The sequence below is a fragment of the Actinia tenebrosa genome, unplaced genomic scaffold (assembly GCF_029948245.1).
Source record: "Actinia tenebrosa isolate PJP-AT-01 unplaced genomic scaffold, QUT_ActTen_1.0 PGA_scaffold12__29_contigs__length_12842862, whole genome shotgun sequence".
In the NCBI taxonomy this organism is placed as follows: Eukaryota; Metazoa; Cnidaria; class Anthozoa; order Actiniaria; family Actiniidae; genus Actinia; species Actinia tenebrosa.
Window position 1 is genome coordinate 7,656,356 of NW_028292572.1, and position 27,995 is coordinate 7,684,350.

The 27,995-nt window shown below is 41.2% G+C and overlaps 2 protein-coding genes, 2 non-coding genes and 1 pseudogene across 4 annotated transcripts; 4 read left to right on the plus strand and 1 right to left on the minus strand.

Annotated features, from left to right (window-relative positions):
* The first annotated feature begins 997 nt into the window (after nucleotides 1-997).
* On the plus strand, nucleotides 998-1,178 carry LOC148912174 (U2 spliceosomal RNA; annotated as a pseudogene).
* A 176-nt stretch (nucleotides 1,179-1,354) lies between these two features.
* LOC148912175 (U1 spliceosomal RNA) lies at nucleotides 1,355-1,520 on the plus strand. Its single transcript, XR_016119504.1, has one exon. It is a non-coding gene; the product is annotated as a U1 spliceosomal RNA (small nuclear RNA).
* A 767-nt stretch (nucleotides 1,521-2,287) lies between these two features.
* On the minus strand, nucleotides 2,288-2,406 carry LOC148912176 (5S ribosomal RNA). Its single transcript, XR_016119505.1, has one exon. It is a non-coding gene; the product is annotated as a 5S ribosomal RNA (ribosomal RNA).
* A 12,166-nt stretch (nucleotides 2,407-14,572) lies between these two features.
* LOC148912177 (uncharacterized) lies at nucleotides 14,573-15,934 on the plus strand. Its single transcript, XM_089027981.1, has one exon. It carries the CDS (start codon nucleotides 14,573-14,575, stop codon nucleotides 15,932-15,934), a length of 1,362 nt encoding a protein of 453 aa, XP_088884107.1.
* Nucleotides 15,935-25,371: 9,437 nt separating this feature from the next.
* Nucleotides 25,372-27,772, plus strand: LOC148912178 (uncharacterized). The gene is made up of 3 exons (XM_089027982.1): nucleotides 25,372-25,554; nucleotides 26,652-27,141; nucleotides 27,315-27,772. Exons 1-3 carry the CDS (start codon nucleotides 25,468-25,470, stop codon nucleotides 27,770-27,772), a joined length of 1,035 nt encoding a protein of 344 aa, XP_088884108.1. The 5' UTR covers nucleotides 25,372-25,467.
* Nucleotides 27,773-27,995: the final 223 nt, after the last annotated feature.

The following is a 27,995-nucleotide window of genomic DNA, read 5'->3' on the forward strand; positions in this document are numbered from 1 at the left end:
AAAGTTTCTCAGCCCCCTACTTGTATTGCTTCTTTTCGGCCTCAATTTGGACTTCTATATTGGCAGGACACCTGGCAGCAAATTTCTTCTTTCCCGCTTGACCGCAAAGTTCGTGATCATGCGTGGAAAATTGCTCACGGTGTTCTTTATACCATGGACCGTGTTAACAACGCTGGTCGTCAGCTTGACCCCTTATGTTTTTGTAGCCACGCCCCGGAAAATCTTACTCATCTTTTTTTTCATTGCAATTTTATTCAATCCTTACTGCTATGGGCTCAGTCTATGTTTCTCAGGGTTACTCCTCTTTCTCCCAGTCTGCAGCCCCGTCACATTCTTTTTGGGTATGATCATGATGAGAGACAGATAGTGCCCCCGGTCTTCTTTTATCTGCTGTCTCTCATCAAATATTTTGTCTGGCTTGCCCGAAATGATTATCGCTTCAATTCTGTTCCACCTAGTCATGATCATGTTCGTTCTTCCGTTATTGCTCGACTAAATGTTCATCTTCTCTCCTTTTCCAAACGCTTCCGCTCTCCCAGCAAACGTCGATTTTTCAACCGCTCTTGGAACGTGCTGGGCAAGTTCTCTCCTGATATTGAAACAATCACTTTCTAATTTTTTTTTTTTTTTTTTTTTCCAATTTTTCTTTGTTCTGACTCCTGTTTCTGATGTTTTAATTCGGCTTGATATGTATTCATTGTGTTTGTAAAAATGATAAAATTCCAAAAATATTTGCATGTGGTATTGTTTTGTGTGTATGTTTATACTTTATAACTCATATAGTTCTTGACCCTGTATGAATTAGTCTTTTTGCATCTTCGTTTGTGCGTTTGTGTTAACTGGATCGTGATTGTTGTTTTTGTGCTGATGTTATTCTCTGGTCAAGAGGGGGGCGGGGTTCATAACCCCGGCGTGCGGTCGACGTCCTAGTAGGACCCCCCCTTGCTAATGATCACCATTCTGACCTATTTGCACACCCCGGGTCACTGGTGTTGAGGCAGAATCAAAAAGATCAAGTGTAGTATCTGTTCTTATCAGCTTAATATCTGATACGCTGCTCATTGAGTAGCTCATATATTAAACTGATTTTTGGAACTGGGCTGTGGAAAAGAGGCTTGCCTCGTCCCAGCCACGGGTTGTCTCGGTATTGCACTACCTCCGTGTACGGCCCACTTCCTTCGGGAAGATTTTCATCCAACTCAACAACCAAAAGAAAACAACATGTAGATTCTAACTTGGCCTTCTTGTTCTCTATCCGTAGCAGCAGGCAACTCCAAGGCCAGGTGATCAGCTAATCCCACATGGCAGAAGTCATTGATGGACGAGGGGTGAGTGGTAGGGCGGACTATCAAGCATACTTACCTGACGCGGGAGGTTCACTGTGATCATGAAGGCAGTCCTCTCAGGGTGAGGCCCTCTCATTGCACTTCGATTGGGTTGACCCCTGCGATTACCCCAAATGTGGGTAACTCGAGCGTATAATTTCTGGTAGTGGGGACCTGCGTTCGCGCTAGTCCCCGAACAATTCAATCCTAACAACAACAACAACAACAACAACAAAACAAAAACAACAACAGCAGCAGTAATAGTAGTAGTAGTTTCCACTGTGTTCTAGTCCTAGCTAGCTAGATGCTGAACCCTAACGTTGCTCAAACCCTAGGACATGTTTAACCCTAAATTTTCCCTAACCCTAACTACAATGTTAACCCTAAGTCTGCATTTGAACCCTAACTTGGATTTCAACCCCAACCCTAGCTCTATGTCTAACCCTAACCCTAAACCCTTAAAATTTCATCAACTTGTGGTCCAAAAAGGTACTCAAACGTCCTTAGCCAAATATGATCTACGTCTCCTGAAACGTATTTCGGACGTATAACCTCAAGTACTTTCTCATATATAGAAAGGGGCAATCATGTAATCATTTGAATGATTGACACCTGTCAGTTCTCTTCCTGTAGCTTTCCGTAGGGACAACATACCCGTGAAGTATGATGGACATCTGTTGAATATTGACTGAGATAGGGATCATCAATGTTAGGGTTGACAATCTTGGCACTTGGAAAAATTTCGTACTTGTGATATATAACCTGAGGTACCCAATCAAAACCATAGGGAGCAATCATGTAAGGCCTTGATGGACGGATGTCATCTTGTGCTCTTTGTGTAGCCCACCGTTGGGACTACCCACCCTTGAAGTTTGAGTGACATCTGTTGAATATTCAATGAGTTAGAGATCCTCAAACTTAGGGTTTCCAGTCTTGGCACTACAGAGAGAGAAAAAAAAGATAGTCTACAGCACCAGGTATTCCCAGGCGGTCACCCATCCAAGTACTAACCTGGCCCTACCGGGCTTGACTTCGGTGATCGGACGAGAACCGGTATTTTCCCGGTGGTATGGCCGTAGACGAAAGAAAAAGTTGCACTTTAATGGTTTTATAGCTGTGGGCTAGAAGGGCTATGAGTAGGGTAGGGGGTGGTAGGGGGTGAGCAAGCCCTGCGAAATGTCAGCAAAAGTGTCCATTTGTCAGCAAAGTGACAGTGTCGACTTGTCGATGTGCCAGCAGTGTGAGTGATTTTGGCGACTGGAGTCAAGACTTAGTAAAATGTGGTAAAGAGTAGGGTAGGGGGTGAGCGCTGTCGAAAAAAGTGTCTTTTACCCATGATGCACCAGTGTAGTAGAGGTTGGTGAGGCAGGCACAGGGATCCCGTTGGTGGTGTTTGGAGTTGAGCGGCTGCCTCCCACACGGGGTGGACTAGGGAGATGGAAGGGTTGGCGACGGGTGTGGGTGTTGGGGTATCGCTTCTCGGCCTTTTGGCTAAGATCGGAATATTGCCCTGCTCGAGCGAGAAGTGGGTTTCCTGTGCTAGTTCCTCGTGCTTCTGGTGACCTCGTGGCTTTTGGGCGTTGCCGTGTTCTCAAGTCTTCTTTCTTACGTGTGGGATCTTTTGATTGGTAATTATCTTCTTCTTCTTGACTTTTTTGAGATTGTGCACGCTTGTGCACCTTCTCGCTGTTTTTGTTGGCCCTTTTTTTTTTTTTTTTTTTTGATAATGTTTTCTGTACGAAGGCCAAATACTCTTGTTTTGTCTCTTCCTTCTTATCTTCGTCGCGCAAACATTGGTGTGACTAGGGAGGATATCATCACAGCAATTACTGTCTCGATTGGTAGGGAATCCTTAAAATCTATCAAATGTGTTCAGAGAGCTTCCAATGGGTTTTCTTATAGAGTCTCCTTTAAGGAAAATTGTGTACACCAGTCCGAAAGTCTACTAACAAAAGGCATCAACGTTAAGGGTTCTTTTTGTTTCTTTACTGGGGCGGAAGCGACCTATCATGTTGTAACCGTTTCTAATCTTCCCTTTGAATTGACTGATGAAACTTTGAAAAATGTTTTTGAAAAATATGGAGAGGTTAAGGATGTGCTTAGAAATGTAGATAAGCACGGTCTAGAAACTGGGGATAGACGTCTCTTAATGATCCTTAACTGTCATATTCCTGCTAGAGTCTTTTTCGACCCCTACACCGCTAGGGTTCATTATCGCGGACAACCTCTTTCTTGTTTTAACTGTAACTGGTGGGGTCATTCTAATCGCAATTGTCCCCTTTCTGGATCGTGTGCAAATTGTGGGGATCCAAGCCATGTTTCTTTTGACTGTCATACCTCCTTTCTGGCTCCTCCTGAGTTCTTAGTAACGCGTAATCTTAATAATCAACCTTTCGATGATCATCCCGGAACCCTCTTTCAACACCAACCTACGCCAAGCGAGCTCTTTGGCAATATTTCTGAAACGTATAGCGAGATCATGGAAGACGTTCCTAATGAAGAGAATATTATGGAAGATGATACTGAGGAAAATATGGATAATCATCAAGATTCGCCATCTCTTTTTTCCCAAGAACTATCTGATGATATCAATGCGATTTCAACTTGTGATAATAGCCATAATAGTGATAATGTTACTTCTGAACCCTTATTTCCCAATGTTCTGTCGCAGGACCCCCTTAATAATGTCAATATTGTCACTGTCTCTGAAAGTTCCAGTTCTCTATTCCCTCATCCCGGCTCTCAAGATTCTCTTGCGAACGTTCCTCTGCCGGTGTCCTCGCCTCAATCTTGTGTTTCTCCTTCTCAAGGCTCTCCTTTACCCTTTTCTATATCAGTAGGGACTGATCTGTCTTCCCCTTCCTTCAGTAAAATAGTTCAAAAAGTGCCTGTCAATTCCCATATCCCTCCTTCATTAAAAATCCTACCAACTGTTCTTAAGAGACAAATTGCTGACTCTCGCCCGCGTCCTAAATCTAGTAAGACGAGACCCTAATTTAAAAAACCCTCTTTTCACGTTATTTATTATTGGAAAATATTATTGCAGTTATATTGAAAGTTCTGTTTATAAATCAATCTATTGAATGTTAAATTATGTCAAATGTGTTAATTGAATGTGAGTTATTGAATTTATAGTTGCAATTATGTTAAATGCGTTTATTGAATAGTTAGTTGTATGTCTATTTTCCTTATGAGGATTGCCACCTTAAACGTTAAAGGTCTTCGCGACCCAGTTAAAAGGGCTTCTTTTTTCATCTGGCTTCTGTCATTAAACCTCGATATTATCTGCCTCCAGGAAACTCATTGTGTTTCTCAACTAGAACTGGATTCCTGGTTCAAGTACTCTCCTTTCCTCGCTTATGGTTCCTTCTTTTCTTCTCGTTCGGCTGGGGTGGCAATCCTCATTAATCGTTCCTTTTCTTGTAATGTCGAGAACACTCACTCTTTTTCTAATGGGCGCCTTCTGAAGGTTGACCTTACTGTTTGTGACAAGCCGTTTTCCATTACTACTGCATATGCGCCTAATCATAATCCTGACCGTGACACATTTTTTAATCAACTCGAACATATCATTGATCCGTCTACTGACAATCTGCTCTTGGGTGACCTTAACTCTGTGTTTGATGCTAATCTTGATCGTCGATCGCGTTCCTATCTGCACCCTTCTTACGATAGCTCAGACCTTCTGACATCTATTTTTGAAAAATCTCGCCTGCTAGATATCTGGAGGTACCTGCATCCCACGCAGCACTCTTTCAGTTGTGTCTTGTGATTTTCTATTTTGTCCTCACTCTGATCATAGCATGGTTCTCTTAGAGTGGTGCGTGAACTCAGCGGAAGGGTCAAAACCAAACCAGAAAATGGTATAATCGCCCCTTCAGTTGTGGCATCCGTGTCATTGAGCCAAATGCTAAAGGCGAGGTACGGAGAGGGGGAAATCACGGAGGAATGTTGCATTAAATGCCACAAATTATTCCGAAGTGTATCTTCGGGGTTGTTTGTGAAGCCAAATGGGTCTGTGCAGTGTTATTCCGACGAGCAAGACATGTGTGACCTGTGCCAATATCTTGAGAGCCATTCTACTTTGGAAGACAAATTTTAGCTAAGGCATATTGATTTACTCAATGTAAGCTGTACAGACATATGAAAAACTATGCATAGAGTACCTATAATATTTGGTATGTTGTATGACATTTTTTTTCATAGTGGTACTTACTATGCGACCCTATAGACTAATTGCAGAAATATTGACTCTTAGTTCTCAGAAAGGACAGTTAAAGCTAATGTCATTTTTGTGATTTCTATTTGCCTTTTTTAGTTTTCGTTACACCAAATGTATCTCGATATTCAGTACTGTTCTGTTCCAGACTGGCTGCTTTGCCAGTTGTCAAATTTTAAAATGTTCCGATCCTATGTTCAGGAATCCAACTTTTTGGAACACTTGAAAATCATACCAGAAAAATCGTCCAAATGAATTCTTTAGCACGCAATTTCGCGCAAAACTTAGATTTGGAAAGGCCTACTCTTGAATATGGAGAAACCTTTAAGTATGTGAAGGTCTATTTCACTTCACTGGATGATGAATTTGTTACAGTGGAGGACTTTATTGATGGAAATTTCCAAAAGTACATAAACAACACTGGAGAAATTTGTCTTAAGGACGATGAGGACATAACACTTAAAGCAGAAGCCTTCGTCCACTATACCTACGTTAGGTCTGATTTCCATTTGATGGTCACTGACATTCAAGGTGTTGGTTACACTCTCTGTGATCCCGAAATAGCCAGTTCAGTCCTTCAAGATAAGGACAGCTCAATTTATTTTTGCTCAGGAAACCTATCACAAGAAGCCATCAACACCTTTTTTAATGGGCATAACTGCAACAAATTTTGCAATCTTTTAAAGTTGCCATCGCTTTGCAAATCAGTTGCAAAGTGACTGTTGGATACTGGATTATCAATTTTTCTCTCTTTCTCAAAACAAAAAAACAATCCACCAACAAAAGAATGCCTTATGCTTGAGAGCAACAGCAATGATGTCCACCAATATATACATACATACAAAAATACTTTGGTGGTTACAGACTGCTTTTTGATTTTATAAGATACATAGTTGTAACACTTCAGACTCATTGACTTGGTCATACTCTGTTTACATCAAAGTGAGATTTCAGATAGATGTAAGCATTATATGCTTGAGAAGGCTCAATATCTTCTGTGTTTGGAATGTGCCTTTCACACTCCACACGAAAAGCACTCTCTAAGTAGTCATCAGTGCCAGTCTCTAATGGATCATTCGAATTAGCACAGGGATCCCATATGATCCATTAGTGATTATTTAAAAACCTCGAATCATATTTCAAATTACAAAACAACCTACAATATCGTCGACCAAATCAACATCTCAAATCATACCTTAATCGAACGCCTCTCGGCAGTAGTACGGGGCAGTTATGTGAGTATACCTGATTCCTTTATAAATTAATCTTAGAAACAGAATAGCACATCGGAATTGGATTTAATTATTGTGAAATCATGTTATTTAGTTTTTGATAGTAACTCGTGATTGTAACTAATTGTGTTCCAGTTTGCGCCAAGTATAAGCAATAAATCCTCGTCGTATAAAGATCTATCGATTGTTTGCACTAGCAGTAATCTAACCCCGTGTATGGAACCCAACGAACTCAGCGGCCAGCCGCTACAGTAACATAACTCCAAGACTACCTATGAGAGACGCTAAAACTCGATATTTGGGCCGTTTTAAACGATGAGCGACGATTATCCAGAGCAAAAACTCGAAAATTCCGAAAGTACTAAGGAACTTATTAGTAAACTGATCCGCGAAACTCCGATCGCACGTGTAGACGCCGATCAACAAACACGTGAGGATGAAACATCCGTCACGCCACTCGCCGGGCAGGATACAGATTCCCAAGTTAAACGTGACCGGAAACTAACTGAAAAGGGTTTCGAATACAAGTTAGAAATCGCAACCAAAACCCGGAATGCGGCCCATTCGAAATTGACAAAACAAGTAAAAAGAATATACTCGTTTCTCCACGAAGGATTAGATCAGCATTCTCTCGAAGCAGAAAGAGGAATTTTGGATTCAGTTAAAGAAGAACTCAACAAGGCACACGACGCTCTGACCAATTTAAGTCCGGAAGAAGATTTTGGAACTGTTTCCAATGTCAAAGTTCTTAAACTTTTACATGGTCTATCGATGGCTAAAGCCACTGGCACTGATAAGATTTCTAGCAAAATATTAAAAGTTGCAGCATCAGCTATTTCTCCATCCCTTACATATATTATTAATCATGTTATCAGTTCTTGCTGTTTCCCGGATGACTGGAAAATAGCAAGGGTTATGCCCTTTATAAAAGCAGTCCTCGCAATCTTCCTGGAAATTACAGACCAATTTCTATTTTACCAGTTATAAGTAAAATAATAGAGCAAATCATATATGAACAGCTTTATGAATACCTCTCAGAGAACAACATTCTTTCCGAACGTCAGTTTGTCTATCGGAAACTACACTCTACTGCTTCCGCCCTACTGGAAAGTACAAATAGCTGGCAAATTAATATGGACCGTAAAATGTTTAATTTGGTTGTATTTCTCGACCTGAAAAAGGCATTCGATACAGTTAACCATGAAATTTTATTGTGTAAAATGGAAATATATGGTATAACCGGGAATGCCTTAAATCTTTTAAAATCATATCTAGCGGGTCGTAAACAGGTATGCCAGGTAAATGAGTGTTGTCTTCAGAGAGCCGGATCGGCTGCGGAATTCCTCAGAGTTCCATTCTTGGCCCCCTTTTCTTCCTCTTGTACATAAATGATTTACCAGAGTGTCTAAGGCAAACAATACCACGTATGTTTGCTGATGATACTAATCTGACAGCAACTGGTAGATCAATAGAGGTAGTTGAGAGTGCCATGAATTGTGACCTTGAGTGCGTTAAGAACTGGTTGTTAGCTAACAAATTGAGCCTTAATGTAGCGAAAACCGAATTTCTGCTAATTGGGTCTCACTATAACTTGCGTACTATCACTGCTCAGCCTAATGTAGAGATCGGTCAAGATTCCATAAAACAAGTTACCCAAAGCAAGGTTCTTGGTTTGGAGATTGACCAGTTTTTGTCTTGGGATGGGCATGTTGATAGCATAGCTAAAAAAGTTACGTCGCGTATAGGAGCCATTAGAAAAATAAGAGACTTCGTGACCAGGGAAACTCTGATTGGCATACATAATGCTATAGTACAGCCGCACTTTAACTACTGTAGTGAGGTATGGGACACCCTTGGTGAAGGTCACGCTAAACGTCTTCAGAAATTACAAAACAGATCTGCAAGAGTAATTTCTTATATGAGTAATGAAACTCCCCACCAGGAAGATTTGAAAGCTCTGGGCTGGGAACCTCTCAAAAACCAAAGAGAGAAAACAAAGGCCAAGCACATGTACAAAATACTTAACGGAATGGCCCCTAACTGTCTTGTAGATCTCTTTACAAAAACAAAGGCGTTACAAATTACGACTTAAGGGGCTCTAGTATACCTCATTGCAGTTACCTCTCCCTAAAACAGAGTTTGGTAAAAGAAGTTTTTCTTATGATGGGGCAAAAGTCTGGAACTCCCTACCAGAAAATTTAAGAAATTGCAAATCACTGGCCAAATTCAAATCTGAAATTGCCACTCACACTCTATCTGTCTCTTAGTATCTATAAATTTTTACTTAATCTACTATGTATTATTGTAGCTTTATTAACAGTTATATTTATTTTATTTTTATTACTAATTTTTATAATTATTGATTAGAATATAAAATAGTATTACCTTTTCATTGTAATATTTATCCACACGCCCCTTGTGGAAATCAGCTTTAGTTGACGGGGCAAGCGTGTTTAAATAAAGTTTTACCTACCTACTTTATCTACCTACCTACCTCTGGAACTCGACACGGAGATTCGAAAATTGCAGCAAAGTACTAGGAAACAAACGTTATTTGCTCTTTATAATCACTGGAAGCACTTGTGAATTTACACTTTCTTATTTGTTTACATTTTGAGAAAATTGTGATGAAATTCGAAAGTTTTTTTATACGATGGCCGAGGAGGGCCTTCCGACTTCCCGACTTCCCGACTACCCGACTTCCCGATTTTCCGATTTCCGATTAGACGCACGTGATCCACTTGCTGACTCGTCTTTGTGTTCCATAGAGCTTCCATAGAGCGGTTGAGAGTTGTGTGGTTAGATTTACATCTTGCTTTAGTTATAGCGTGGTAGTACGTCGTAATACGATGGAGGATGAAGTAAGTATTCACAATTATCACGTACAACTTTTTAAAAGTTTACAGTATGAATTAACGCGCAATCGATCTCTGTTTTCCGTAAGCGTATTAATAAACGAGTCAAACTGATAAATCTAGAGAAACCTTTAGTCTAATACTAAACTTTCAAAATTTATTTCTTGGTTACTGTATGATGCTAAGTAATTCAACGGCAAATATCATTCAAAACGGGAGCTCTCAAAAATCCCCTAAAACACCCAAAATCGTCTCAAAAACAACTCAAAAAGCTTCAACAACTATCTATCTTTTATTTTGGAACATTTGCTTTTAAGATTTGAAGTTAAGAGATATTCTCAGAGGCGATTTTCAAACTCTACTGAGATTTACTGAGATTCCTTTAGTTCGCAACACAGGAAGCCCAGTATTCAAAAACAGAGGATGGAAAACCTGTGATCTGCCGCTGTAGTAATGAATATACTCTTATAACAGTTTATTGCTCCATTTAAAGGTTTACAGTCTTCAAGCACTAAAAAACCTATCAGACACTCAATATGCAACTATGGGCTTAGCAATTGGGCAGGTTGCCTGGCTGAAGTCATCCCTTGAAAACAATTCGAAGGGGAACGAGGAATAACTGCATCAAATAACTTGTGAGATCGTGTTTTAGCACTAATTTTGCACTCATAATACCGCTTTAGTATATAGAGCCCCTATTTTTGAACTTGACACTTTAGTATTATCACAATGCATGTGGTGTTTATCACTCACCAATTAGTTCCAAAGTATGAAAAACTAAGAATTAAGTGAAATCTCTTTCATCGATACTCTTTAATGTTACGGCATATGTTGTGCCAATGCCGATAAAATGGACAGCTCTACTGCATAATCACTACGTCAATAGGGGAACATCATTGTACACTCCAATTATGATTTACTGAAAAAATATCACCTGGCCTATTTGCTCGGACTTCCGCAGGAACTAAAAATCTAAGTCTAAAAATGCTTTTTCGTCGTATTTTGTCGCCAAAAAACGGGTTCATGGTCCCAGGCGTTCCTAGCTGAGTGGCTGGGAACTGAGGATGAGAATTATAACCGAATGCTAATCAATGCTGATCTAAACCCTGCTTTCTTCGTTCCTTCTGCTTCGGTTCGTAGGATTATAAACTTGTTGCGTGAAGAAATCTTTGGAAAGTGCTCTGCCTTATATGATCATCCCACATACAAACGCACTCGCCATTCGTGGTAGGCCCACACTAAAAGATGTAGAGCTTTTTGGGAACAGGTCGGCCCACGAATCTTATAACTTGAAAGCGTTGAAATCTTTGAAAACATGTAAGCTTACTAGCCAAATTCACACTAGTTCTCACGAGATAACAAATGAGCTATATTCGAGCACAGATTTTAAAATAACCGAAAATCTTCTTGAGCAGAACCTCGAAGGTGAAGCAAACAACAACAGGCTAATCGCCATATTCGATAAAGAATATAGTAAGCGGAGCAACTTGAAAAATAAATATCTAAGTTTAACTTTCTTGTTAAATATCCTGATTCCTTTGCTTGTTTTTGCTGTATTCAATAGTCGTAAAATACGATTTGATTTTGCACCAATAACCAGTTGTGTTTATATCGTACAAGCGATTGTACAAGCTTAGTAGAAGACGTGGTAAATACTCTTGGTGTCTGTTACATACTAGAACAAGTTATCCATTCTACAAATGTACATGAACATAATGATGTTTCACTGGCAATAAAGGTACAAGAATTCAGAACTAGTTATGCAAAGTATGTATTTCATAATTGTGATGTGATAGTCATGGCTCTAGACGCGATCATGAACCAAGCAGGATACCAGTTAACAGATTAAAACGTGTCTTTCAGAAAAACAGAAAACTAAGGAGTTATGTATGCAGCAATTTAAGTAAAGACACGCCTAAGTCATCGAAAGTTCATTGTCTTATTAAAAATATTGCAACGAAAAAGAGAATCATACAGTACAAACCAGGTACCAGATTTGTACAAAAAATGAGTAGGAAACCAATATTTAGAACAGGAAATCTTTACTCTTCGATGAGATATGTTTACAATTCAAGTAAAGATAAATATAGGGTGTTACGTCCAAAGGGCGCTTTTCCTTTCCATTGTTCTTAAGTATATTGTTCGCATAGTTTCGTGTTCTCGTGCAGTGTTTAATGTATTCATGTATAGTTAAGTACTTGCGCTTGGTTAGATTTGTGTTCAGTTGCAACTAGTATCGGTAGGAGCGAGGACCTACTTGGTTTAGAGAACGTTTTCTTGGTTCTCTCGTTAGTTTTTATTTTTTTTTTTCATGGCGTAAGACGAATGTATTTGTAAGTATTTTTTTGTTTTGTTTTCGATCGTTATCTGCTTATACTTTTGGTTCGTCGTATCTAGTAGTTTGTATTTACTTATTTGTCAGGAACTGGTGGCCTTTGTGAATATTACACTACGTTCAAGTATAATTATTAAACGCCTTCATGTATTGAGTTCTCGTTTCCTACAATCGTTCAAATACATTTCTGGATCGCTCAACTTGAATATGGATGCTCAATGTTTAAAGGAAAATCGACGAGCCTTTAAAGCAGCCTTGACGAGGAAGAAAAACGTCATTAGAAGTATCTTGGCTTCATGTACTTCCAAGCATCGAAGGAAGGATCGAACTCTTGATTGGACAAGATGTACCTGAAGCTTTGGAACCAATTGAGATCAAAAGAAGTGAGAGTAAGGGTCCATACGCTACGAGATCAAGCCTAGGCTGGACGATCGATGGTCCTCTTGGAAGACGTGGCAATTAACTAACCCGACAATTCAACCAGTTTATGAATTTAGAATTTGTTGACTCTATTGCAAGTAGCGAACTGTCGATGTCACAAAATGACAAACGTGTGATGAGCTGTTATGATAATTCTGCACATTTAGAGGATGGCCACTACAAGATTGCCATACCTTGGATAAGTGCATCACCAGATCTGCCTAATAACAAGCCATTGGCTGAGCATCGCCTGCGTCTACTGAAGAAAAGACTGCTGAAGGATCGACTGCTTCACAAAAAATATTCTATGTTCATGGATGACCTTATGAAGAAGAATTATGCTAGAGAAGTTCCTAAGCACTTACTAAACAGAAACGAAGGTAAAGTATGGTACCTTCCGCATCATTCTGTTACGCACCCTCAGAAGCCTGAAAAAGTACGTATAGTCTTCGATTGTGCTGCCAAGTACCGTGATATATCGTTGAATAGCAAAGTAATGCAAAGTCCGAATTTGACAAGCAAGCTCGTTAGAGTACTGATAAGACTTAGACAAGAACACTGTTGTTTAAAGTGCCTATAACCTTTATAGGATTATGATCAATTTTGATTTTCTGTGTGTTGGAGATGAATAAACAAAAAAAATTTTTTCGATCGACTAAATATTCTCGGAAATATAACGCCCTAAAGTACGCAGTTTTGTCACGCCCCATCGATTTGGACGGGATCGCGAGGTCTGGTACCTAGTTGGCGTCGAATGACGTCACAACAAGAACGACTCGGCTTCCAATAAGTAAAACAAAGTGGAGCTTGGCTGTTCCTCCCAGTGTTTTTACCTGTTTTGCTTGCTTTATTTGCCTCTTTGTATCTTTGAAATTAACCAGTTGTCAAAGAAAGGCTGTAAGATGGAATCCATTGATAATGCTGATGAATACTTTGATTCAAGCGACGAGAATGAGAGTATTTACGACCTCGAGGACGAAGAATTAGACGAAGCCGTTCATGGATATCCCGAACAGGAATATTCTGATGAAGAAGTTTATGACACTTGGGTTTTATCCTGTCAAATAGTTCCATGCTAGTTTCTTTCATTGTTTATAGCTGGCCCCAGTTTTATGGTTACTTAAAAATAGGACTTACTGAATTAACACCGATCCTCCAAAAAAAAAAAAACCTCAAGAAGTGTTTTGTAAATTTGGGTTATAAAGTTTGACTTTATTATCATTCTATGTTGTAGATATTACGAAAGATGCATGCAATAATAAAACTAGTCAATATTTTGTTCAATGATACCTGTTACTGACACAATTTAGGTACAACAAATAAAGTATATGTTATGTTTAAATAAAGAATACTTTTCCCTACAACTAGCCACCAAATGTTGTATTAGATTAAAAATAGTTGTTGTTGTTCGACTCATTCTCGCACCGTCAACTCAACTTCTTTCGGTGAAGACGCGGAGGCAAGCCATCTTTTAAGACCTTTGGAAAATAGATAACTTAAACAGTTTGAAAACCAAAATCAGAGAATTAGGACTATCGAACAAGTTTGACAAGAAAACATTCCTGGAGATTTGGCCAGCGACACTTTTCGGCGATTACGATCCGACAGTTTGGTTTGCTCTTCATGGTTGCAGACATAAATCCTTGGGATGCCAACAGTCCCAGCCTCATCTTTAACTAACTGAGGACGATTTTACGAGACAAAATAAAATCTCTGATTATAATCCTCTGGTAGGAAGTGTGTAGAAAATATGACGGAGGTAGCCGAGGGGTTGAAATTTGCTTGCTTTCTCTTCACAAAATCAATCCATCTTTGCTTCTGGACGATTGTCGTTATGAAATGGGATCTTATGCAAGTATATACCTTTCGTAAGATCTGGGGTGTTTGAGCACCCAGCAACAACACATCTAGTCGGCATTTTCTCATATTCTGACCGAAGAACTAGTAAGAATCTTTGCTTATCAAAACATTCGTTCTTGTTGTGACGTCACCACTCAGCGAGACTCTGCTCGATCCCAGTTTCCCTTTATTCCGTCCAAATAGATGGGGCGTGGCAAAAATGCGTACTTTAGGGCGCTATATCTCCGAGAATATTTAGTCAATCGAAAAAATTTTTTTGTTTATTCATCTCCAACACACAGAAAATCAAAATTGATCATAATCCTATAAAGGTTATAGGCACTTTAATGTCAGACATCGAGTCCATGTACCACCAAGTGAAGGTAAATCCTGATGACGTTGATGCTTTACGCTTTCTCTGGTATCCAGACAATGATCTAAATAAGGAGCCTAAGGAGTACCAGATGCTCGTTCATCTTTTTGGAGGAATTTGGAGCTCGAGCTGTGCCAACTACGCTCTGCATCGAACCGCTGATGATAACACTCACAAGTGTGACTCAAAACGAGTCACTGAAACAGTCAAGAAAAATTTCTATGTAGATGATTGCCTGAAGAGTGTCAGTACAGAGAAAGATGCAATTCAGCTGGCCAAAGATTTGTCTGATTTATTATCTCAAGGAGGTTTTCATTTAACTAAATGGAGCAGTAACAGTAGAAAACTGATCAACTCCTTTCCGATTCAAGAAAGAGCTAAAGAGGTCAAAGAATTGGATCTTGACAATGACGTTTTGCCTATTGAGAGAGCACTGGGTATCAGATGGAACGTTGAAGCTGACAAGTTCATTTCCTTGATTAAATTAAAGAACAAGCTGCTGACTAGAAGAGGACTTTTGAGTACTTTGTCTTCAGTATTTGATCCACTGGGTTTCGTTTGCCCTTTCGTTTTGTCTGCCAAGTTAATCCTTAGAGAGCTTTCTCATTTAGGATGGGACGACGCTATCCCAGACAGCCACGTTGCAAGATGGAATGAATGGCTTAGAGATTTGCCTAAACTGCAAGAATTATGTGTCGATCGTTGTTTCAAGCCTAAAGACTTTGGAGATGTTCTTGAAATTCAGCTACATCATTTTGCTGATGCCTCAGAGATTGGATATGGTGCTGTTTCCTTCCTGAAATTAGTGGACGACAGAGGAAATGTCAATCTTGCCTTTCCTCTTGGTAAGTCTCGTGTCGCCCCACTTAAAACCATGACGATACCTCGTTTGGAGCTATCTGCTGCCACAGTTGCTGTCCGTCTGGATCAATTGATCAAGAAAGACCTAGAATTGGTGGTTAATCAAACTGTATTCTGGACTCACAGTATATCAGTGCTTGGCTATATACAGAACCAAAACAAGCGTTATCATACCTTTGTTGCAAATCGACTTAGCATTATTCATGATGGATCGAGTCCCCACCAATGGATGTACGTGGATAGCAAGAGTAATCCTGCAGACATTGGTTCAAGAGGAGCTACAGCTGATCAGTTGCTTCGCAATTCAAGTTGGATTCATGGTCCAGAATTCCTATTGATGCCTGAACAAAGTTGGCCTGTGCAAATCCATGCGCGTCAAATTCCTAAAGATGATCCAGAAATCAAGACTCAGATTTGTCATTGTGCTACAGACGTTTCAGATTCCAAAGAGACGATGGACAGAGTCTTGCAATAGCCTGGGTACTAAGATACAAAGGATGGCTTCTTTCAAGGGTAAGAAGAAGACAGAACCAAAAAATCAAATCACGAATTGAGACAGGAAGGATAACCACGGAAGAGTAGTATAGGGGATGGGGGTTCCAGCGCAACGACCACCGGAGGATTACCCGTCTAAAGTGAATTCCTCGATTCGTACCGCGATTACCCGCATCCCATGTTTATGTAGTTAAATATGTTAGTCTATATATGGAGTGCGAAGATTGTAAGAGAACTTTTAAGAAAGAAGTGGACTTGAAGAAGCATTTGAAGATGAAGACGAAATGTATGAGCAGCTATGATTGTGGATGTGGTAAGAAGTTTGAGACTAAGGTTAAATTGTTTTGGCATTGTCAGGATTGTGAGTATGACTACGACGATCTGAAAAGGGTCTGGAATTAGGTATAAGATATTTCCTATTATATAGATGGAATCCCAAAGCAATTTCGAAACGGTGTCAATACCCGGTAACGGTGAGATTGACGTTAGACAGTTTTGGCGTCAGTCGGAAAGGAAGGTCAAGAGAACGCTTCGAAAAGGCATAGAAGAATTAGGAGCCCTGAAAGCGAGTATAATGGTAGAAGTAAGTTTGTCAAAAGATAAGGTAACGACGACAGCAATGCTGCGATCAAAGTCACTGGTTATATTAGAGTCCACGAATCTGGATAGGTCACTCAGCGAAGCCTTAGAAGCAATAATGGAGTCGCTGTCTAACTACACGAAAGAAGGATCAGGTTGGACAGTGGAGGAGGTAGAAGGTATGGAGGTTAGCATGGCAAGGTACGTGCCAATACGAGGAGGAAGTTACGTCCCCCTACCAACGTGGGTAGAAATGAAGAAAGCCATAGTCAACGTAAAGAATGACGACAACCGCTGCTTTATGTGGGCAATACGATCCGCACTGTATCCAGTAGATAAGGATCCATGTAGACCAAGCAAGTACCCAACAGACGATTTGGAGTGGGACGGCGTGGAGTTCCCAATGCAGTTGATAGACATACCGATATTCGAGCAGGAAAATGACCTAGCCATTAACGTTTACGGAGTCAGAGACCAAACGATAGTGCCACTAGTGCTGTCAAAGAGTAAAGGAGAACGAATACACCTCTTCTACCACGGCGGGCATTATTCGTGGGTCAAACATGTTAGCAGACTATTTTACAGACACACCAAACACAAAGGCAAGAAATACTTCTGCGACTGTTGTTTGTTATCCTTTACCAGCGTTAAAGCTCTAAAGGATCACGACGAAATATGTCGCGGAGTCGAAGAAGTGGCGCAACGGATACAGATGCCCACAGACAAGAACCTATCCTACTCAGACCACCAAAAGCAGATGCAGGTGCCTTACGTGATATATGCAGACTTTGAAGCGTTGATAACTAAGGAAGAGCAGAAAAGTGGTGCCACGAATAAGGTGGGATTACACGAGATCTGCTCCTTTGGTTACATAGTAGTCAGATCAGATGGTAAGGCCAACCCTCCTGTGATTTACCGAGGTAAGAACGCAGCTAATGAGTTTCTAGAAGCATTGCGAGAAGAGGAGGAAGAGATAAGAGAACGATTAAGACGCCCAAAGAAGATGGTATTTACCAAAGAGAACCAGGAGGCTTTTACCAAGGCAAAGAAATGCCACATTTGTCAACATACGCTTCTCCAGTTTGGAAGACGGGCCAAGAAAGCGTGGGACGAAGATGGAAAGTATCTAGGAGAAGCTCATTTCAAATGTGGCAGGTATGCAAGGAAGGGGGAAAAGCCCAACAAGCCTTCCACCCACTGCATTCATTGTCATAAAGCATTCGTTGAGGATTTCTATGTGGATAAGGTTAGAGATCACTGCCACATCACGGGTAAATACAGAGGAGCGGCTCATTGGAAATGCAATATAAACTTCAAAGTAGATCCAGAAATGGAAATGCCCGTATTCTTTCACAATTTAAGGGTTACGACAGTCACTTACTCTTACAAGGAACAGACGGCTCCGAAGTAAAGTGCATACCTAAAAACAAAGAAAGGTACATGTCCGTAACCGTAGGCAAGCTGAAGTTCTTAGACTCGCAGCAGTTTATGGCGGACTCCTTAGCAAACTTGGTTAAATACAACACGGAGTTCCCCATTTCCAGCCAATACGGCGCGGAAAGGAAAGGAGTCTACCCATACGAATACATGGATTCCTGGGAGCGATTCGAAGAACCCCTACCGCCCAAAGAGAGATTCTACAGCACCCTAAACGAGCCTGGTATAAAGGACGAGGAGTACCAGCATGCGTTAGATGTGTGGGAAAAGTACTCCTGTGAGAATATGGGAGAATACCACGACATCTACCTACGTTCAGACGTAGTGCTGCTCGCAGATGTTTTCCAAAGCTTTCGAAAGATGGCAATGGAATACTACGGGTTGGATCCAGCGAACTTCTACACGGCTCCTGGGCTTAGTTGGAGTGCGCTGCTAAAGAAGACAAACGCGCAACTGGATCTCCTAACGGAATACGACATGTATCGCTTTATGGAAGACGGTATCCGCGGCGGTGTTTGCGGACCCAGCAGACGATACGCAAAAGCGAACAATCCCACGGTGGAGTACGACCCGGAGAAGCCAACCACATACATCTTCTACTTAGACGCAAACAACCTCTACGGTTGGGCAATGTCGCAGCACTTACCTGTACGCAACTTCGAATGGGACAACATAAAGCCCATAGAGTTTTACCTAAACGTAGGTAAAGAAGACGACAAAGGTTACGTGCTGGAGGTTGATTTGGAATACCCAGAGCACTTGCACGACGCGCACGATGAGTTCCCATTAGCACCAGAAGCAATAGAAATACCATTTAAGCAGCTGAGTCCGCTGCAGAGGGAAATGTGCCCTGGCTACAAACCGTACAGGAAGCTAACGATGAACCTAATGGACAAGAAGAAGTACGCGGTGCATTACCGCAACCTGCAGTTCTATGTGCGCCACGGCTTACGCGTGAAGAAGATCCACCGCGTTTTGAAGTTCACGCAGGAACCATGGATGCGCTCCTACATTGACTTTAACACACAAAAGCGTACGCAGGCAAAGAATGACTTCGAAAAGAACCTGTTTAAACTAATGAACAATAGCGTATTTGGTAAGACAATGGAGAACATCCGCAAGCGCGTAAGCATAAAGATAGCCAGCACCAGAGAGCAAGCAGAAGCATACGTGTCACAGCCTGGATTCGTTAGATACGTAGAAATGTTAAACTTCTACGTGATTCACATGAAGAAAGCGAATCTATTCCTGAATAAACCCGTATACACGGGGTTTACAGTGTTAGACCTATCAAAGCTGCTCATGTATGAGTTTTACTACGACAAGCTAAAACCGAAATACGGTGATAAGTGCCGCCTCTTATACACCGACACCGATTCCTTGATACTAGAGGTGCAGACGGAAGACATTTACGAAGACTGTGTTCCCGACATCGATGAATACGACACCAGCGATTACCCACGCGACCACTTTCTTTACTCCCCTAAAAACAAGAAAGTAATCGGGAAAATGAAGGATGAGATGAAAGGAAAACCCATCGTGGAATACGTGGGCCTGAAACCAAAGATGTACAGCGTGCTGAAGCTGGACGGTGTAGAAAAGAAAGCTAAAGGTGTAAAAAAATACGTGGTTAAGAAGGACATAACCCACGATTCCTACTTAAAGGTCCTGCATACGTGTAAGGAACAGCGACATAAAATGAACAGCCTGCGCAGCTACGGACATCAAATACACAACGTTACACAGGAGAAGGTGTCACTGTCTGCATTTGACGGTAAGAGGTGGATGTGTGATGATGGTATCCATACGATAGCATTCGGACATCACACGATAAGCAGTTCTTCTTTGACGAACCCACGAGTGGGACCATCATGAAGATAATACAAGATGGGCTGACCCTTCTTAGCTAGCGCACTTCGGATCTGGTAAGTTTCCAAAGACCAATTAGGATCCGTAGCTCTTTTGGATCCTCCTTCTAATTCACCCGGCTCATAGAGATATCGAACCGTGACATCACCTAATCTCTTTTCCTGGGGGAAGACCGCCCTCGAACTTCTGACGTAGGACTTGTGTTCCACGTGTTTCTTTTTTATGGCATCCTTGGGTTTCATTCCCGTAGCCCTGGCCGCCTCGTTGTTCAAAGCCGCGACGACCTGGGGGAGCCTCTGAGTCCATTCCCTGTTGCGTTTGGAGGGATCTTCCAGCTCTTTGCAATACTGGTACCCAAAGAGACGCTCGGCCAGGGTCTTATTAAATCTTTCGACGATGCTCTGACCCCTGTGGTACTCAGCTTCGGCTCTCCTAATTTTAGTGTCGTGGTCTTTCAGGGTCTTAGTAACCACGCCCATGAACTCCGTCCCTGCATCCACTTGCAGCAGCTTAGGCCATTTCAAGACGCGCTTATAAATCCTACCTAGGGCTTCTGCGACTTCCCCAGAATCCTTGCTGGTTATGGGTTCGGCGTCCTTATATCTGCTTGCGATATCAACTACGGTCAAAGCGTACCTATAGGTCTTTCTTCTTACCTTGTCGTGCGGTAAGAAAAGCAAATCTGCCTGATGAACTTCATTGGGGGCATTTACGGTAAAGCTGGGCCTGGGAATGTACTTGGGCACGGGAAGATAAACCTGCCAGAGGGTTTGTTTTCTTAGCCAGTTCTTAGCCGTTTCTTCTGATACCCTGGCCGCGGTCGCGAGTTTCTTGATAGCTGACGCTCCTCTCCAATAGCCTTCAGGCCCATAGTAAATCCTTTTAAGTTTGTCCTCTGTTCGACCCATTATATGAATTCCAAAACAAGATTGATCTTTCGCCCGTTGAAATCCACCGTCTCTCCGTCCACTTTAATGGTGATGTTTATGCTTTCTACCAAATGAGACAAGTCATAGCTCAAAGAAATGGGAGTGTATTCTACTGGGTCAAATGGATTACCTTTGGGTAGAAACTTGGACATAAGAGAAGACTTTTCCCCATTGCTGTAACTATTGACCAAGTCGCAATAGACTTCGTAAGAGGATGCGACTTTCCATTTCACAGGTATGGCTGTGTCGGTAATCGTCTTGCCCGAGGCACATAATAAAGATCCCAATGGATCAAACTTTCCAAAAGTTACTGAATAGTTTGGCATATTATGTTTGAGGGTCATTTCGTGCGGCAATCCTGTGGTGAGAGTATAACCGCGCTTGGCGAGCTCCTTAGCAAGGGTGATTGGCGTGTAATGTCCATCGGGTAGCATTTCACCTTGATATTTGTTAGGCGCCTTAAGTACGGTGACCAAGTCATTGACTAAATTATACCAAGAATTGTACAAAGAACAACTAACCAGTCGAACCTTATGGGCTTTGATGGGGGGATTCAGTTAAGTGGTAAAGTCATTCTTGTCGCTTTCCAAAAAGACGATCATTATATTCTAGGCGCCAAAGGCACCACTAGAGGCTAAGCGCAGCTTAGACTAAATACGCCAAAGCTACGCCTCCTGCCAGTCCTGCGATTCCTACGAAGACCAGCTCACTATCTTTTTGTTTCTTAGAAGGCTGATAGTAATTCTTAAACTGAGGCTTTCTCAACCCCGTCGATGCCGCGGGGTGTGCTTGCGCATAGAGCTTAAAGGCGTTGTCTGTATTTTCGAAGTTCTTATCCGCCTGCATCTTGTCTTGGTAGTTCTTGTCCAACCAATCCCTGTAAGCTTGTCTTTTTTCATTCCAAGCCGCCACATCTCGCTGATATTTCTCCAGCGCTAAGTCGTGTCTCTTCCTTTCGGCGGCTAATTCTCCGCTGCGATCACCTCTAACTAATCTATCCAAATACTGACCACCATAATTAGCTCCAGTGAATGCTAAAGCTGCAATGACTGAATGCAGAGGCGACTGCCATTAACTTACCACACTTCAACGACAACCACCCACAGGCTATCTTAAGTTCTTGAGCGATGACATAGTCCTCGCTTATGTCCTTCTGTAGTTGCTCCACGTCGTCTATGGGCAGCGCAAGTCCAAGGAGCTTGGTGGCAAATCGGATAGCGGAGTCTGCTACGGCGTCCGTGGTCTTACTTGCAAGGGCAGCCTCATACCTCTTATGGAACTTTTTAACTTCCTCTTCTGACAACTTATTAACTTGCTCATGGGTAAGTTCCTTGCCTATCATTTCTTTACACTTCCCAGATGACACAAGGATGTTAAGTTGTTCCTTGAGGTTACTTTCATCTAACTGTGTGGGGACTTCATTTAAGAGCTGCTCAATCTCCATATACATTAGGAATCATAGATTCCAACCTCGTACGGAAACCTCAAAGAGAAGATCATCTTGGAATGTTGGTGCGTCTTTAAATGCCGCATGTATTCATGCAACTGTTCCTTGCTTATCTCGCCGCCGTAGTCGCTCAAGATGGTTTCCAGATCAGACTTGCTCGGAGTATAAAATACGACAAGTGAACCTATGTTTTCCCTAAAGGGCTTAGAGACACTGGTAAGCTGCTGCGAGAGCAACCAAACGCTGATATTGTCATGTCTGCCGCTAAAGGCGAGTTTAACGAGCTCGGAAGTGCGTCTTTTTACGTCGTCCCCGCAGGCAATGTCATCCAGTATGAGTAAAGTCTGTGTATCTTTAGGGAATTGTTTGTGCCAAAACTTAAGATGGCTGGATAACTCGTTAGGGTCTAAGATATCTACGAAGAAGTCGTCATCTTTCACTCCTATGCCCGTCCAGGTGCGGTTATTCACGTAGGTGGGGCATAATAGCACTACGTAGTCGAAACGGTATCTAAAGGGTCCTAATAGCTGCTCCACGACGAATTGGGTCTTTCCGCAGCCGGTGGGTCCTACTATCAGAGCGTTACAAGGCATGTGATTTGGTTCCATTATATCCCTTCTTTCGAAGGGAACTTGTTCCCTGACATACGTGAAGCCCATGGAGGCGCTTTAAGGAGGCACGACAGGTCGTTGGGGTCTAGCACTTCCACGTAGGTGGGGCAGAAAAGGATGACGTTGTCGAATTTATGTCTAAGGGGTCCTAAGAGTTGTTCTACCACGAATTGGGTCTTTCCGCAGCCGGTGGGTCCTACGATGAGCGCATCGAAAGGCATGTCGCATTGTATATATGGAAGAACGGATCAGTGAAATACGTAGGCTGCAATCAGAGCTCCTAGGGAGCCGCACAAGGAAAGAGCTGTTCGACGGAATGCATAGGCTGAATACGCAAATAAGGCTCTTAGAGGATCTCACGAAGGAAGAACTTATCGACGAAATAGTATATGGAAGCAGTTCAAAGGGGTGTCGAAGTGCTAAAAGAGAAGAATGCGACGATCGAGGCGCTGCGCGAGGAAGTGCATGAGCTGCGTGATCAGATAGGAAACATGAAGGCCGAAAAAAGGCTGGCGGCGTTGATTACTCTGGGCGGCTGGTTTAAGGACGGCATCAAGGACTTCATTAAGTATCCCTTATAAGGGTTATTAAACACTTAGTTATAATGGGGTGCAAACATTGCAGCAAGTAGTTCAGCTCCAAACAGGCGCTAGAATATCACGTCAAAAAGAAGGTGTGTCGCAAGGCGCGTGAAAGGCGTTGTAAGGAGTGTAATCATTCGTTCAGCAGCGTACAAATGTTGGATTACCACGTTGATAACCGTGTCTGCTTAAAGAATGTATGTGAGCGCTGCGAGGAGGACAAAGATGAAGAGTGGCATCGCTTTCGGTGCCGCGGCAATTACGACCTTGAGGGCGTGGCTTGTCACGAGCACGGCGATATTGCCGCCCGATGTTGTCCGCGCGACACCAAAAGGCGGTTAACGCAGCGTAAGAAGGAGATAGATATGCGCTTTGCGATGTTTGATCGCGTTGAAGGCGTGCGCTGGGAAGACAGGGAATATTGGGAGGCGGACTGTGAGCACTGCGGGTGTCAAAGAAGTGACCAGCATATTTGGCAGTGCTTGTATGCGCGGTCTGATCCGGTCACCTTTAAGGAGTACTTAGATACGTTTCAAAGTTGGAGCGGCAATAACTTAAAAGATAAGATCGCCCGTAAGGGCTAGTAAGGAAGTCAGATCAGGGTTTGCGCAAAGAGTCTCAAATCCTGATCTTATTTTTATTTATTCTTTATACGAATAATAAATAAGAATAAAGACGCTTTTTAAGGGAGGGTCGCAAAACGGTAGTAATCTTGGTTTGCGCAAAGAGTTTCGAATCTTGGTCTCATTTTTATTTATTCTTTATTTGAATGCCTGTACCTTATGGCCATTCGTCATTTTGATAAAATTGAATTATCGATTTATTAAATTTGGCCCCAATTTTCGATTTTTTTATTAATTAAAATTAAACTTTGAATTCCATTTTTTCAATTTCCGAGTTGTCGTTTAAATAGTTGAAGAAATTGACAGACACAGAGAGAAAAATCCCACACCTTATGGCCATTTAAGGTTTTAGCAAATCAAATTGTTAACTTTTTAGTTTTTGAATTCATTTTTCATTTTTTGCGCTAAAAAGACTATCGTTCCGATCATCACCCTCCCATTTTACCCACTTCAACATAACCAAAATCAAAAATTGAGGTAGAATACATAAATTGAAACTACTATTTTTTCAACTTGATAAACTTTGATGCACATACAGACAGATGCATATCAGCCAATCAAAAGCGTAGCATTCATAACCAGGCGGCCGACACAAAGGTAGAACAACAAGCCTAAGAGGTGCGTCTAAGGCACCGCGGCGTCAACATGCATAGTGCTGTGTTGATGTTTTGGATCGAAGGGCATTGTATTTGCCTCTAACGTTGCATCTATGATCGATATGGCTGTTCTTAAACCTTGGGGAGTACAGCCAATGGTCCCCTAATTGCCAGCAAAACTTAACACCTAGTGATTTTCACATAAATATCAAAACAAATGAAATCTGCGTTCCTAAATCAGTTAAAGAACTGATTCCACCAATCAGAGACAAGCGTTCTCACGCCTGAAATGGACAAAGTATTAGTGAATACAAGACTGTAGATTTTACTGTAAGAGGAGACAAAAGAAAGCTTACTCCGCTTAACAGGAAAATTACACAAAAACAGAAAGCAAAAAACTATATTTCAAAGACATATAAATTAATATTAATCGGTAGATACCCCCCCCCCCCCCCCGACGCTCCCGCCGTTGTTTGTTTTCACGTGCAGAAACTTTGTTTGTGATATCAAGCGATAGCTTTGCGGCCTATGATCGATTGGATGTGAGCCAACACTGTGAAAGCTTATTTCGGCAAATAAAGGTGAAGAAATCAAGTCTGTCATTTAAGATGTTTTTGACAGCAATTGACACACCTGGTATAATCATATGGTCTTTAGACCAGTCAGTACGACCTTATCTCATGAAGAGAAGATTTACGTGAAGAGAAGATTTACGTGAAGAGAAAATTTACGAAGGTAGGTCGCTTTAGAACGAACTTTTTTTATTATTTCACTGCTTCCTTCATTGCTCACTTGTCAATTAACAAATTTCTCAGGTATTTTCTGGAACCCTGACAGGAAGATGTCGGTTTACTTACACAGAGACGAGAAAAGAGTATGTCTTAGAACGCAAGATCTGACAACTGAAAGAATAAAGCTTATTTTTCAGGTAAGCTATTTATATTTTATACGTGTTAGTTCTTTATCCTCAAAATGTTTATTCATTTATAGAAATGCGCCATAAGTTCCCATACGTTTGTGAATAACTAATGTCTATTTGGCATACTTATATTTTAAGATTAAACTATTCGGATCGATCGGTAAAATGATAACTTTAAGGACGCATAAGCCTGAGAAAAGTACTTTCACTTTTAGGAGAATCATTTTAATCCTACTTGGCCGTACTTGAACAAACAATTATTCCTGTATTCAAAACTGTTGGTTTAGTAATTTCATGTTCTCCTCTTGTTCACTTAAATCCGCTAACAACTTGTTAACTCTAAAGGAATGTTCTCACGGAAAACTATTCAGTGATGTTTAATTTTTAGTTTATTTTTTAAACGACGATATCCTGTCAATTTACACTTTTGACATGTTGATTAACAGACATGGGGTTTTTCATATTACCCCCCCCCCCCCCCCCCTTTGGCGCCAATGGAAAGCGCAAACATATTCCTCCACCATCCACCACCATCGGCCGACTAACTAGTATACAGCTTAGGGGCATAGACAGGAGGGCCCAGCACACCCCATCCTTTTGTAATTTTTTAGCGCAATTTAGAGCAATGAGATTGGGTTTTCGCGAGTGACAGTTTAAAAGTGTTACAAATTTTAGTGAATATTTGCCATTTGTAGAAAAGGAATGATAAATGACATCAAAACAATGTTCTCGCTGTAGCCCGACTTTAACTTTTATGATTTTCTGTCCGTTGGTCTGTCTATCCATTCATTCATATTTATTTATTGATTGACTAATTCATTCATACATTCATTCATTTAATTTTATTATCTATCTTATTTATTTAAATAATTGATTAATTAATTTATTAATAGATTATTTATTTATTTATATTTATTATTTATTTCTCTTTATTTCTTTATTTGTTTGTTGATTGATTGATTGATTTTATATTGGTAACTGTATATGTACGACGTACAGCATTCTCCGTCTGTCAATAAGTGAATAGACCCCTTTCAGTTCTATTGTTATAGTTCTATTGTGAGTGGGACTGACATTGCTAATTGATAATAACTTTTTCCCTCTAGGTCAGTCCTGAAACTGTTTACTTGAAGGAAGAGTTTAGTGATCTGGTAATAATTCCAGACATAGATGGAAGTTTTCAGCTGGCCGGTTTACAGGATGGTCATTGCTATGATGTTGAGGGTTCACCGCTACAGTCGAGTACCACCTCTAGACTTTGGTCATCAACATCATCACCTGTTACAGCAACTTCTGCCCCTGTCTCCAACAGTCTTGCACTTTCTTACAGTCCAGCATTTTCTTCAGTACTGGCATCTGGTAGTGGACATGCCAAACGCAATCTATCATTTTCCCTAAAGGTCGTTCTGGCCAAAATGACACATAACGGAGCAAAGGTGGAGTTTATCGAAGAAGACCAAACATTCGTCACCTTGACTGAAGCAACCGCAAATGTGCCACACATAACAGCAATCGTGAAAGATGCTTTTAACAAGCCAGATATAGTCTTGGTAACTTCCAACGGGCTAGCTGTCAAAGATTCATCTGGGACCCAAGGTAAGAGTGCAGGAAAACGTTTATCGGATATCGAGCTACTTTTATTTCTAACACAGTTTACATGCATATGGAAAAAACGATATTATACTTGAGCTTACAAATATTGAATTGCGTGTCTTCGTGTTCTTTGTAATTGTTTTGCTAAGCCAAAATTTTTAATCTGTTTTCTAAAGGGTTAATGTTTTGGAAAGTTCCAAGCCGAAAAATTTATGCCATACGAAAAGAGGAAGCAAAAGGCACGACTGTGAGACCCAAGAGAAAACATAAAGAATGTGAATATAATAATGAAGATGACCTAGATTTCCTAAAGAGCCAAATTGTTGAGCTTGGAAGAGTTGTCCAGGGAATGTCTGTTAAACTCGATGAAATGCACCAGTTAACCGTGTCAAAAGGCGAGGGCATGAAAGCAGCAATTGATCAGTTCCTAAAGTGCAAGATATGTCTGTCGTCACCAGCACAAGCACCGTGTGTGTCATCATGCTGTGAAATAGTAATTGGATGTGCAACTTGCTTAGATAGGTGGCTGGAAGAGGATGAAGAGAGAGGATGCCCTTGCTGCAGAGCAACAAGGTTTGACTTCAAACCAGTCAAACTCAGGGGTGTGGACACTATCGTACAAGCTATTTATTAATAAACTTTTATTAAGGAACACAATGATAAGCTAACATAACCACTAAAAAGTATTTGTTGTTCATATCATATTAGCCATTAGGTGATTTAGCCCTAATAGTTGCCAGTTGAGTTTTGGTGGACTTTATTTTTTTGCTAAGAAAACGAAATTAAAAGATTAAGAAAAACAAGTGTTAGTCAACATCAACGAGTGCCAAGTCAGAAGACAAAGAATGGCATCTTAG

Excerpts from the sequence above, each read along its gene's own strand:
- LOC148912177 (XM_089027981.1), top strand. The coding sequence starts at position 14,573 with ATGTCAGACATCGAGTCCATGTACCACCAAGTGAAGGTAAATCCTGAT.
- LOC148912178 (XM_089027982.1), top strand. The coding sequence starts at position 25,468 with ATGTCGGTTTACTTACACAGAGACGAGAAAAGAGTATGTCTTAGAACG. Across the intron at positions 25,555-26,651 it reads GAATAAAGCTTATTTTTCAG|GTCAGTCCTGAAACTGTTTA; the intron begins GTAAGCTATTTA and ends TTTTCCCTCTAG. Across the intron at positions 27,142-27,314 it reads AGATTCATCTGGGACCCAAG|GGTTAATGTTTTGGAAAGTT; the intron begins GTAAGAGTGCAG and ends TGTTTTCTAAAG.